The following is a 14,073-nucleotide window of genomic DNA, read 5'->3' on the forward strand; positions in this document are numbered from 1 at the left end:
AAAAATGGAAATTACGACAGTAATTACCAAATGTAATGTTTTATACTTGACTGGAGCATACCACTGAAACAAATCGGTCAACAGTTTTTTGATTGCACAAAATATGTCAAAATGTATTCATATATCTTAGTACACAAAAAATTGGAGAACATTGATAATGTTACATACATAAAATAAAACAAAAATCACACATCCATCTGATGAGCAAGAATACATGCCCATAGTCATGGCAATAATATTCCAAATTACACAATTTAGAGCAAGGATAGTACAGACCATGGAAGACACAATAGGCTACAGTTGGTAGTTTCTAATATGATGTCTAATCAGAATATACAGCCAAAACGGGGTTTGTCCAAGAAGACTTCCTCAGGGCTGTAAAGATACAAGAAAATGAATAATATAAATGCGTACATATAAATAACCATGTTGTCACTAGAAAATTCCTAATATCCATCAAGAAAAGTTGTGTGAGACAAGTGTCACCATCACAAAATCATCATCCAAAATAGAAGGAAAACAATACTTCCAAAAAGAAAAAAGAAAAGGCAACCAGTGCACAATGTTGGGATGACAGAAACCACAAACAAAATAAAATAAAAAATAAATAAAAAAACATCGATTATGTGCAATCACCAGTTCACTCACATGACACCAAAAAACCTTCAAAAAGAACAAGCTGGTGTGACTGTTGGCATGCACCTTGTAGTAGTAGTGTGTTTGGAAATCGGCAGCAGCTGACACAAGAGCAACCAAAGGGCAACAAAATTACATACATCTGAAAAGGAAAATATATTTTGAGTTTCAGAATCTGAGGCATACAGCCAAATATTGCTTGGATAGAAAGGAAGGCTATTTCGAAGTTTGTTAACTTACTAATATTGGTGTATATTTAAATCCTTATTTTTGAATAACAATGTCCAAGAGTAGAACATCAAAAAACTCCATATTATGAGTTGCATGTTTTTTTTTATCATATGGAGTTTTTTTTATGTTCTACTCTCTCTTGACATATCTTTGTACAAGCATCTGTGAATCTGCACCTGTGGCTGGCGGTGCAGTAACCCCTAGATGGAAAGGATTTATGAATAATTCTCATGGACATGCAGGAACAATCCCCTGAGCCATTTTCCTCTTTCTATGTGTGCTGCAGAATCTGGGAATACGTCAAAATCCATGGGTTTTGCGTGGGAACGTCCACACACCACCGACGGAATGCCTCCCTGGGTCAGAGTAACGCAATGCAGTGATTTCTGCTGAATTGGATTACACTGGATTTATCAAGTCACTCAGGGCCACGCTGCGGGGTGCAAAAGTGACACAACACCTTGTTGTGGCCCAGTGCATGTTACTCACAGTTTTTGCACTTTGATCTGAGAGGCACCCCCTTTTCCTATAATGGTCTGCAGACTTCCTGTCTGCTGACCAATTTACTAACTTTCTTAGTTTAACATACTTATTCTTTGAAACTCTTTTAATATTTTTAAGTGAGTATATTCTGAATTAATATACTACATGTTTTACAGAGATCAGATTAAAGAATGGATGTAAAATGCTAAACTCGATTCACTGGTCCTGTTGCTGATGTAGGCTGTTCAGCTAATGGCAGTCACTAAATTCCTCCACACAATTCGCTTGTGGGGAATGTAACTACAATACAGGTCAGGACAGATAATTGAACTCGTGAATCACTGCAATAAAAACATACTTTATTAGTGCAATTTCTGTTTTACAAAGGTCCAATAAAAAGAAAACGAGGACCAATTCGTCAGTCCTGTTTGCTTGAACATGGTCAGCTCAACCACAGTCAATCAACGCAGTCCTCGTGCAATCCATTGGCAGGATGCAAAACCACAACATGGTTTGTGGTATACAGCTACACTAAGTAAATACTGAAGTAAGGAAAGCGCAGCCTCAGCTTATCTACTGTTTTTTAGAGGACAACGGTTAGATAAAAAATGCTGGATCTGATTTAAGGCTTTGGGTGGCTCTAATGAGATCAACTCACCTGAGGCATGGACCACAGCACAGGTCATATTATTCCAGCATCATGCACATGAAATGGGTGGCTATTATTTCACTGAAACAAATGCCACCATAAGACAATTCTCAATTTCAGATCATTGAAGCAATACATTAAAATTTCACTGGAGATAAGAAAATATTCTACTACGTAGAGAGGGTTTTTTGGTGAAAACCTAGGTCTATTGCAACCATTTTTATTGAGACATTTAAACTCATGGAGGCCCAATGAGCATTGTCTAGATTTGCAATAAACATAGAAGAACTGTATGACACAGGAGTTTTCATGAAGGCATTATGTACTAAATAAACAAGAAGAGGCTGCTCTCTGTAGACCTGAAACCACAGTAGATCACCATTAGCAGCAAGGACTAATATTATTAAGTGCACATATATTTAAGGTTGTTAGTAGTGCCATTTAGTTATTGTTTGAGGAGGCACATTTTTTCATTGTGTATAATTTGTTTGTGTATTTCAGCTTTGGATAATATCATAAAGGGTTATTGTGCTCACATACTTGAAGGCTTGTAGTTGTCCAAAATGTATTGGATTGATTCACTTTAATAACCGGTTGATTGGGAGATAATACACTGTATAGAATAGCATAATGGTGATTCGATGAACATGAAGAATATTGCACATTGTTAACTTGAAAAATTATTCCAATTGAGACTTTATCTAGATTTCTTCCGAAAAACATAACATTTATCATGTCAATTAGCCCACATTTAGCCAGGGCTCGTTGTGATACATTACAGACACTCACAGTACAGTTTCAGTTACTATACAGATTACACCAGTTGCATGTAGCAGGTAGTGTACTTGATACTAAGAAAGCATTAAAATCAGGATGACTGTTAATTTGGAGAGCTCATTGACATGTGGAGAGTCATCACAGGTTCAGATTTACTCTATACCCCTTCATAGGATGCGGTGGTCACCAGGAAAACTCATAATGGATTCTAAATTTGTATGTCGATGACTGAAATATATTACCAGTCCAGCTATGATTTCGTAGATACTGCATAATGTCCTTAGATCCATCGTGGATGGTTATCCCAAGGTTCTTTACTTGATGCTGTGCAGTCAGGCCTTCTCATATCTTATGATCCAAATAAATGCTTTGTTCAAACTCTTCCATCATCAATATATACTGTGAATCCTTATTTTTTTTCCGGCTTTATATCATTTTGTTGATTGTTTCATTTTGTAAAAATAAGTGGATGCTGATGATGGTGATTAAGCTACCATAACAGCTTCCTTTGTATCTCTACACAGGAGATGAATCGGTGACCAGTTACTTAAAAGAACCATTCCAGGACATTCTATATGGCTACGTGACCATGGCGGTAGATACACCTCTTTTGTCTAACGAACAAAAGCGGGAGCTTAATCCTCTGGTTATAAGAATCAACTCTGCCACTTGTCTCCCAAACACTCCAGTTCCCATTGAGGTGCTAAAGGTAAGCCCTGTAAACAACCTCATCCCATGATACCACTAAGCAGACTTCAATGCATGTATTAAGGATGAGTCAATGGCTGTGATAAGGAGACGCGTCTGGGTAATGAGAACCTCTGAATAACTGTGGACGGAAGTATTTTATTTCACACCTAGCACTCCTGTGCTAGGACCCTCTTCAGTAGCATACATACATGATAGATTTCAATTTTCCACCTTGATTAATCATCTTGATTTTCCCGCATAATAGAAAAGTTTGAAGAAGTCGTGGATAATGGGAAAACAAAGAATCAGGGTGTGATGCTGAATGAGCTCTACCTCTGTTGGCATTATTTTTATTTTATTTCTCTTGAGCACCTTCGCCGGCCAAAGATATTGAACAACTGTGTGGTGGAACTGGTGGAACCAACAAATATAGTATTAGAATAAATACTAAAACTGTAATTGTAAATTTAACTCTTCAAGACCTCGTTACCACAGGCATATTAATTCTGTGAAAACCTATGTTTGCAAAGGTTTCAGACTAATGAGCAATGCAGACTTTTTCAAAGTCCCCAAGATATGCACATATACGTTCAGCACATACATGCACAGTTTAAGTGCCTGCAAAACCACACAAAAAATGAAATTCCATATTCACATAAGACGCACTTGACCATTTCAGAGAGCCTGAATTGAAGTTCTTGTGAGCATTGCCTGTCTCCAAAAAGGTGGGTGGCCCTTCTCCTGCATACAGTTCTCCTATGCACCTTAGGGTGAAACAGTGAATGTCTCGTGGTGACAACAAGTATTAAACCCTGTGAATGAGCCTTAAAGGGTATGAAACATTGCTCGACCTCAACCACACCAGAAATCTATGCATTGCCCACCCATAATATATTTATAACGCAGGGCTATCTTTTTATGTGTATTGTTATTCACCCCAACTGCAGAGTCTCTGCAGTTGTAAATGTACTATATTAACTTGTAGTTTTATGAACACAAACAATAAGAATAAACTTACACAAAAGTGCAGGATTACCTTTTGTGAACCAGGCCCTACAACAGCAAAAAAAATGTTTTTTACCGTGGTGGAGCAGATGGGGAATTAAAACTCTGTTCCTGAAGAGAAATCCAACCAACATACAGTTTCTAGGTACAAATAAAGTCCTGCAGCAGAGTAATGAGAGGATAGTCAATTACCCACCTCCTCATCTTTGTTGTGAAGAGCATTTTGCAGCCATTGGGGCTGGAGCGGAAGCGGGCCTCCAGACTTGGGTAGTATTGGCATCATTAAAGATGCTTGGAGTCAGGCTCCATTATGGTTGGTTCTACCTTTGTTATTTCATAGAGCAACATAGGTCTGGTCCAGCAACTAACAACCCACCAATCCCTGCTGTGCACTGTCTTCAGCCATGCGCAAAAGGTGTTCGTCGCACTGTGCCAAACTGTAGTTGGTTGCAAAGTGGGCAGCCTACCCCTACTACACACTTCCTGTAGCTGTGCACAAAAGGGTTTTCCCCTGTGTTTTTATGGGAACATTTGTTTCCATATTGTGTGTAAAATGACAATTCTTACCACAAAATGGTGCCTTATTGATGCTCACAAAGTTGTAACTGGAAGATCGAGATTGCCATTAAAATTACAATTTTATGTAGATAGCTAATTTTTTGTCCGTTTGTGTTCCTGGCTATTTCTCCATATGCCTATTTACCGTCTGTTCTTCCCTGCTGTCAGGCGACTCTCAGGGTGCTCATCCAGGGCTGTCAAATTTCCTTTCCCCTGCATGCAAATCACGATTTTATTAAAAATGGCTATTTTGCAGATGCAAGAGTAGGATTCACGATTGAATATAAATCTTAAATGGCAGATATACACAAGTTTCATGCCCACTTAGAAACCTTTTATTTGGCTATATCAGAAAAACTACTTATCCGATTTACACTAACCTAATAAAAGTACACTTTCTAAGGAAAGTTCTACTTTCATGGCAAGTTTGGCACAAATCCATACAGCAGTGTTTGATATAGGCGCGAGCAAAATTCCCTTTGGGAGTTACAATGAGAACCAGTTTTCCTCTGCATGGATCTCTTTGGCATGCTGGAACTTAGCTGACTACTCTGAGCGCTAGTCACTTTTATCACAGATCCCTCCATGGGGGGCAAAAGTTGTATACAAATCAAAAAATGCATTTTCTGTCAAAAGTATAGCTGATCCGTAGCTGCACAGCAGCAACTGACACTGTCATAGATACCTATATAATACATATTCTCCTAAAAACAGACAGTTAAAATCTGAGGTTTGTTTCTGCCTATTCTTGTAAAAGTATATTTAGGCTCGGTGTTGTTTCCATGACTGTATCATTTTGTATTGAATAGTATTTGCCCCAGGCTTCTTGCCCTCCCTGCTGCTCATTGTCAAGCAGGGAACCTCATACACCTTCCTCCCTACACTAGAACCTGGACCTATGCTTCACGGTGTAAAAAAGTGTAGCAACACTTCTTGAAAATCTTTCATGAAACATTCTCATTGGCAGGATCCTCAAGTCTGAAGTGTGCTGCATTATCCAGTGTCTCCATTTCACCTTCCAGATAGGTTGATGCAGGAGTAACACATGTTGAAACTGGGTTGCTGTTCAATGCCGAAACACAGTTTTGCCTGGATTTCCAATTAAATCATTCACTTCGCCAAAAGACCCGGTTCCACCTCTGGCTCTCCTATCATTGCTTTCAGTTCTTCGTTCTCTGCTTTTTAGTCCTTTCTTGTTGGATAAAATATGCAAGCATAGCCCTAAGCATGTTGCAAAGGTTTGATTTCCCCTTTGTTAGGTTGGTTGTTTAAGGGTCCTCCAGTTAAAACCTATTGGCATAACTCTGGTGTAAGTTTTTCATCTTTCAATGAAAAACTCCTTTTTGTCTGGGACCCCTTCAGTTCGACTTCCTTGGGTGGCATGGCATGAGTACTGCCGTCTCCCACACATCCATCAAGGACCACACAAGCAGGTATCTCACATTGCAAAAGAAGAGCTGTTGCCTCAACCTGCAATTGATGTCAATGTGCAGAGAAGACTGGTAGAGGTATCTAAGCCTGTCAATCCCCGCTCCATCCCAGCATTTAACTTCCTGGTCAACTGCCAGTGCCAAACTGGTTGGAGTAGCTTGAGGCAAACACTCCCAAAAACTGTTCCACTGGAATATCTGTATATTGATCATTAGATCTCTGCCCTCACAATCTGTATGTCTCTACCCAACCTGCGAGCAGGTGGTCTAGGTTTTTTTCTTAAATGTGGTTGCTAACTTTACCTTTGATATTGCTTTTATTATTATCATCAAAGTCTTTAGCCAACTGCTACAAAATCCCTCCCTGTTACTTGAGAGCATACCTTATTTTCCTGTTACAATTCCCTTTTACGAGAATCATAGATTCCCATCAACAGACAACGTATGTGAATTGAATAAGATCAGGTAACTGTTAGAAAACTATATTCGTGTTTTGAGTCACTTTCCCAAAAAATACATGTACTGTTTATATTGGTGAGTGATATGCTTTTTTTGAACTCTTATTATTTGTAAAAAGCTGCTGGATCCCATTTAAAATCTTAAACTGCATCCAGATCTGACCTATTTTTACTGAGCAATAAAGTAAGAGATGTCGGTTTCATTAGTCATTAAGGCACCTGAGAAGGTAAGTGAATCAATTCTCAGCATTTTAAAAATGATGCTTTATATTTTACGATTTTACTTACTTGCCCTCTTTTGACCTTGCATTGTTGGTTATTTTTCTTCTTGTGTTTTATAGGCAAAATGTATTCCTGTGTATTGTAGATACAGATTTCATGATCAACCGTTACATCAGACACGTGGCCAGGAACATGGGACTCATGTTTATTTTAAAGACGTCAATGTAATTCTAACAGAAACTATAAGTCCCGGCAGGCTGCGTGAGTATCTTCAAGGACCTCCTTTGGAAATTGAGGTTCATGATCGGGACAAAAAAATTGAAGGTTTTGTGAAGATACCATCATTGTTTGGAACTGAACCAGAAGATGAGAAATTGAGCAATGTGGGTCTTGTTGCTTCAAAACGAACTATTTACAATCCATTCATGGAAAAGGACAAAATGTGGAATCCTTATGGCATCGCAAAAGTCGATCTATCTGATTTACTCCTTGGTGAAAAGTATTTGAATATTACGGTGCCAATACATAGCTGCGTGGCTCCAGATCCTATTGGTTATCAGCGAGACAGCAAAAGTGGGAAAATTATGGGAGTACCAGGGTCTGTGGATGGTCCTCAGGGTTCCCCACTTCGTACGGGCGATTATTTGGAGTCAAATTCACTACTTAAATTAAGAGTAAGCATAGCTGTGCCACTGACTCTAACTTCAGAATCCGATGATTGTCCATATGGTCGTTTAATCTACATTTTTGATAACGATAACGCAGCTTTGCTGCATGAGCTAATGACGTTGATTACACAAATTAATGCAAGGGCTCTGAAGTTAGATGAGTACTGTTTGTCTTTAATTCAAGAGTGTCTTCCCAAAATCAAACTCAAGCCTGAGGAAAAAGGAAATACAGCACTGGATGTCATTACTGGTTTCCATATCCTGGATGGTCAAATTCACATGTTTATTTTAGAAGGTCTGAAAGACAAAGCAATCAAAGAGCTATGGGAGCAAACACCAATTAGGTAAAGTATTGAAACATGTGATGTCTATGTGTAGGTCTTATGTGCATGGGTCTTGAATCATATTGAACTATGTACCAAAATTATATATATGTTAAATTGCATTCATATTTGGCGTATATTTTGAATGAAGAAAAGACAGGTTTTCCCTGAAATCTTTCCTTGAGAAGCAGAGTATATAATTTAAGGTACTTTATGGGCCAATAGAACACTCACTAGCTTATGACCCTCCAGCAGCAAGGCAATGAGAGAAACCATGTTTATGTAATAGTGACTGAAGTAAACTTTGTTTGCTCCATTCCTTATTACATAGGCAGCAAAAATAGAGCAAAAGAACAGTTTCTCTATTTTTGCCATTTATTTCATATTATTGCTTTACCGAAAGCAAAGTCGTTCTGGATTCACTTGCTTTATCAAGTGAGACTTAGTTTCTGTTGCTGGTAGTACACCACTGTGGCACTTCTTTCCTTATCATCTTAATCCTTCTGTTTCTGTTCCTATTCCAGTCTTTAAGCCGTTTCAAGACTTGGAGGTAAAATTTCAAGTCCCAGAAAAATGCAGCCTTCCACTGGCTATAACAGCCTTCCTCAAACTTTTACAGACTTCTCATTATCCTCATTCAATTCCCATTTCACAAATTCCCGAATTAAGAGGGTAATTCTTTTAATTGTCCCTTTTAATCTGCAAGAGGATCGTTCTAGCTGATCCTCCATTGAATCCGTATGGAATACTGACTGTAGCCCATTGCGATGGAGCTAGACCATCAATGTCGCTCTCAGGTTTCCTCACAGTAGGTGTTCCCAAGTAAAGGACTTGTATTCCAGAATTTTGTGCTGACACATGTATTCCTTCTGCTAAGTCAGTACTTCCCTCCATTTTCATTTTCTTGTGGCTCTATAGCATGGTCTTCTTTCTGGTCTCCTCCTGCCTGGCTTCATTTGCACTTAGGAGCTGGCAAAGCCCTCTGGGATTCCAAGTCTTTCTTACAGTCGTCCTAGTTGTGGGAACCCTTTGTATATTCCTATGATCTGTGTCAGTCCTTCTTGTAGGTCTATTGCTTGGGTCACTTAATCATGTTCCAGTTTAACATGCCAGCATGAAACATATCCCATAAATTGACCTCTGACAGCTCTTCCATACTCTCCACCTTCTTCATCCTTTACTTACTCCATGTTTTTACTGACCACATTTTACTAATTGGCTTTTTATGCCCTGCTGTAAGGGGGCAGCAACTATTATTACACAGAATCTCTTCTGTGAAGCAATAGAGTTACTAAGAGTCATCTGTGAAGCGCCACATTACAGGTACTTTTATACCAAGATCACGATCTTTAATTTTGAGAAACAGCATTTCACACTCTACGAACCCTAATTCTAATCATGACCCTCAACTTTGACCCTAGCCCTTACTCTTCCATAGTCTCTAACACCTACCCGTGCCCTGCCTCTAAACCTAAACCTAACCCGTTGCCATTACCCTAACTTTACTCCCAATTCCGATGTCGTTCCTAAACGTAAACCTACTCCTACCTTATCTCTGTTTCTCTTGCTTAGCACTCAAACATTTCAAAGCCCTCACTCATTTTATAAGCTAGCAATGTTGACAAAATATGTGCCTTCCATTTTATGATTTTTTTTGCACATTGGAACCTAAAAATTAGATTTGGTTTAGCAACCTTTATGATGTTTTTGTTTTGGAGGATTTCTTTATGGAATATTCTTCATAACTACATCATCCAGGTTGAGTGTTGCTGTAGTTTAGATAATTAATTCCTGGTTTGTAAGTCAGACCTCGTCGTGTTTAAGTGTTTCTAGAAGGCTCCCACTTTAGTTTTAGACACCTGCCCAATCATTACCCGCTTTTCAAATTTCCTTCTAGCAATTCATGTGGAGTTGGGTGCAGCTACTGTCTCATATGCCACATGCAGCTATGTCCTTATGTCATGAGTTTTCAAGTTGTTTCTGGGCAGACCCTTCCCAGTGGCGCTGGTGGATTTTAAAAGTGGTGGGGCTATTACAGACCTCGGTATAATGTGGAAGCAAGAGTAGCGAGTGAGCGAGAACTAAAAGAGTGGGTGCACAGAGAGTGTTATCCTCACCACTAGAAAAAATTGATAAAAAATAATTGAAAAGGCAGACTTAACAGCATACATTTTATAAGTTATTTTGAAAAAAACCTATCCAAATTAATTATTTTAAAGGATAAAAAAACTTTACAAGCAAGGCAAAAAAATATGCAAGGCACAATACATAATTTGTCCATGTTTATATATGCATTTCTTTGAATGCAGAAAAGAGAGACTCTGCTCAGAGGATCCAAATAAAATGAGTCCAGTGAGCCAACTGCTCCTTCCCCAAAGCATTTCCAGAAATAACCCTTTGGCTGTTTGGAAGGATAGTATTTCATCACCACCAGGGACCAATAAAGAGGTATCTCATTGGGGTAATGTGCTTACTGCAGAGAAGTGTATGCAACCAGGTGTTTCAACTTCTTGTGGGGCTGGCTCAGCCATCATCCTCCAATATAGCATACTCGGGGAAAAAAGAAATGAGCCATACAAACTCGTGAAAAAAGGTATTAAACTGAAGTTGAAGATCATGGAAAAGGACATCCTGGTGAGTTTGTTGTTTCTTAGGCATCATATGACTTAAAAACAGCACAGCTGCAGCAGAATTTCCAAATAATTAATAGCAGCCACCAGGCAAAATAAAGCAGACACTACTGCTCTCCATGAGGCAAAGTAGTCCTGGAGCCTCTTCCCAACCCCGTACTGAGCAACAAAGCCTTCCATAAATAAACAGTGAATAAAAATAGAGCTGTGTGAACCAGCAAGTTAACATGCTGGGCCTAGCCAAGAGTTGGCTCTGGCTCCAAGAGCCTGTGCACTAGCCAGGTCTTGAACATATTTGGTATGTAAATCATGCAACAAATATCGTGTTAGACTATGATAAGGTGTCTTCAGAACTCAAAACGTGCATTTCTTTTCCACTTAGAAGCATGTCACCAGAGTGCATAGGATTTGGGTAGTATTTTTAAACATGAGTTTTTAACCATGAACTGAAAAACACTCCTGTCGTCGCCCTAATGATAATGCTATGAGTGAATTAGGAGTCATGTCAGGGGTCATGTGTACCCTACATCTATCCTAGAATCTTATAGATGGAGCAACATATAGGCTATTAAACAAAAGAAAGGTTTTTGTGCACCATACCTTCCGAACTCACGTATTTGAAGGTGCTTTCATATGTGGGAATGAACAAAAAGAAAGTTTGGTGAAATAAAGCATTTGCCTGGGGTCTCACAATTTGTTCACACGGGGAAGCTGGGATTGAGTCCAGATTTTCAAGTTTTACACTGCGTAATTCCGCTACCAGATGGGTATCAGTTTCTGACTTAAAAAGTTAATGCTTTGTCTTTAATGTTTTGAGGCCAAGAGGAAAGCAGGTAAGAGACAGAGTTCACTTATAATTGTTTTTACAGTTTCATATCGGGCGAACTTTGCCGGGGACCTAAGTGCGCTTCACAACAAACACATACTACGTTTCACATTTTGATGTCTTTTTGCTCATGGAAATTTGCCAAGATTCACAAGATGATGTAACGGGAGGCAGGATTCGAACCTGATTCTCCCAGGTAACATGGTCAACAGCAGTAGCCAATAGGCTACATAGCCTCCTGGGAAAGCTTGACTTGTATTGGGCTCAAGATGTCAAGAATACCAGTGGCGTATCAAAACTTGAGCCCCTCCCCCCCTGCAAGGTTCTCTACCTGGCCCACCACCCAACACTTTTGCTGAGGGGGCTCCCTGGCGCTCGTCCCACCTCCCCTGCACCGCGGGGGCTGCAGGGCCTTATGTTAGGCCACTGTAGAGTACCGTAAGGTGAGGCAGACATCACATTTGAGCCCGGCTCGTGTTTTCAGTGGCTCGCCCACCTCTGACTAAAATAGATTGTAGTGCCTGGAGCACATGCATTTCACCCATCACCTTGCTTGCACGACTGCTTTACCTTGCATATTCTCAATGGAGAAGTTAATAACCTCTGCCATTTTTTATTCCACTTACCTGGGCTTTAGTTCTTTTCACCAGGCCCTTCCCTGCTCCTCAAAATGTCAATATAGTGCGCATGAGGTTACTGTAACTGTTCTGTTCATGGGCAGTTAGTGTGTGTGTCTTCTTTCTCGTCCCAGCAGTGGAACCACTTTTTCGCCTGCCGACGATTCAAGGACACTCAAAAAGAGCGGGCTTAGCGTTATCTCCACGACAAGACCTTTCAAATGCTGCAGAAGTAAAAACATGCACATGTGCTATTTTGTCAGTCTATTATCTGCTTCTCCCCTTGTGATGCCCTACAATGGTTACCACCCACTCATACTTTGTTTACACCGGCCTGCCCTGCCCCCGAAAATTTAAATGAATGGAACTCCATTAACCCCGCTCTGGGCCACAGAAAGAAACGCCCCAATTGAAATCCTATACCTGCCATTGTAATCTAACAAGCCCTCGCTGTGATGTCACTGGAGCAGCTTGTACCTTCTGGGCGAAGAAGCCATCGCCTAGCCCAGTACATGCACACCAAGCCACAATCAAAGTCCAACCCCTTTTCCACCAGAAAAAAACATAGATTCAGAGATATTTATCACCGAGCAGCAAGTAGCTATTATTTTCTGGCTGCTTGTTGTTTCGTCTCCTGTTTTTGCCTCTCCCCTTAGGATAAGAGAGCAACAACCATCGCGCAACTTTGCAGACATCAGCCTTTAAGCTTCTAGGGCGAGTATATATAGTGGGCTTGCCCACTGATCTGCACAGCATGCTAGTGAACTCCATGCCCCCCCTGTATTTCATCTCTCCTGTAGGAGCAGATCAGGCCCTGTTACCCTCCAATATGCTTCTCTCACGGGGCCTGAAATGCCTCCTGGACAACAAGTATCATTGATGCCAAGTAGAAAAATAGAAGGTGAGTGCAGAGCAAGGCTGCCTGGCATAAGGCGTGCTCCCCTATCTAACACCGAACTCCTGGGGGAATAGTTTAGGTGTTACCACCACTTGCCCCAGTTTTAGGACATGAATAGGTCTCAAAATACCAAGGGTAACTTTTTATCAAACAAAAAAAATAGAAAGAGAATAAGACTCCAAGCCTCCTGTTACAAGTCCTGCCTCTCTCTGGCGTCCACACATCTACATTTCAGCTCACCTTAGTCAGCAGGTCAAGGTTGTTACCCCCTGGTTTGCCACTTTCGGGGACCTGCAGTACTCCCGAAAGTGTGGGATACGTTTTGTGAAGCAAATAAATAGAGTTGGGGGCTGTACTTCCTTGCACAAGGTGAACCTCTTCTGGCCTATACCCACCTTCTGCATGATAGGTTCCTTGGGAGAGCAGGTTGGGGAGAATGTTCACTTTATTTGTCTGACCAGAACGACCTGGAATGCCATCTGGAAACCAGGGATAATAGTTTATTGTGAGCTAAAAAATTGAAACTGAGTAGGGAGCTAGACTTCCTGGCCCCAGACGTGGCTCTCTCTGCCCTTTGCTCACTATCTACATTTCAGCTCAACTGGGGAGGCGGATCGGGGACTTACTTCCCATCCTACACCATAGGGGAGCTGATACCCACTAACTACATGTATAGCCTAGGAATGTGCAGGGCAAGTACAATGAAGCTTACTATCTGCCTCTCGTTTGCCCACATACATCACTCTGTCAAAACAAAATAGGCCATATATGTCGGTGGTCAGTGGAGATGAACAGACACAAACTGAAACCATGTGCAGAGAATTTTGGATACAGTTTGTCAATGCTGTTCGAGCCATATGTCTGCAGGGGTTGCTTCTGCATGCGTACCGAGCTGGGAACACATACTAACACCACACATTTTTGAAAAGTAGAGCCTTTGTTGAAATTGCACAAATTTGCTTTACAAATAGC

General features: G+C 40.4%; 1 protein-coding gene across 2 annotated transcripts in view; it reads left to right on the forward strand.

Annotated features, from left to right (window-relative positions):
* Positions 1–14,073, forward strand: part of CFAP92 (cilia and flagella associated protein 92 (putative)) — a 219,372-nt gene that overhangs the window by 132,289 nt on the left and 73,010 nt on the right. For both annotated transcript variants that reach the window (XM_086938984.1, XM_086938985.1), the window contains exons 9-10: positions 3,301–3,485; positions 7,259–8,151. In XM_086938984.1, coding sequence (XP_086795110.1) covers positions 3,301–3,485; positions 7,259–8,151 — 1,078 coding nt within the window. The remainder of the gene's footprint in view (positions 1–3,300; positions 3,486–7,258; positions 8,152–14,073) is intronic.

Source organism: Lissotriton vulgaris, chromosome 9 (assembly GCF_964263255.1).
Source record: "Lissotriton vulgaris chromosome 9, aLisVul1.2, whole genome shotgun sequence".
Classification (NCBI taxonomy): domain Eukaryota; kingdom Metazoa; phylum Chordata; class Amphibia; order Caudata; family Salamandridae; genus Lissotriton; species Lissotriton vulgaris.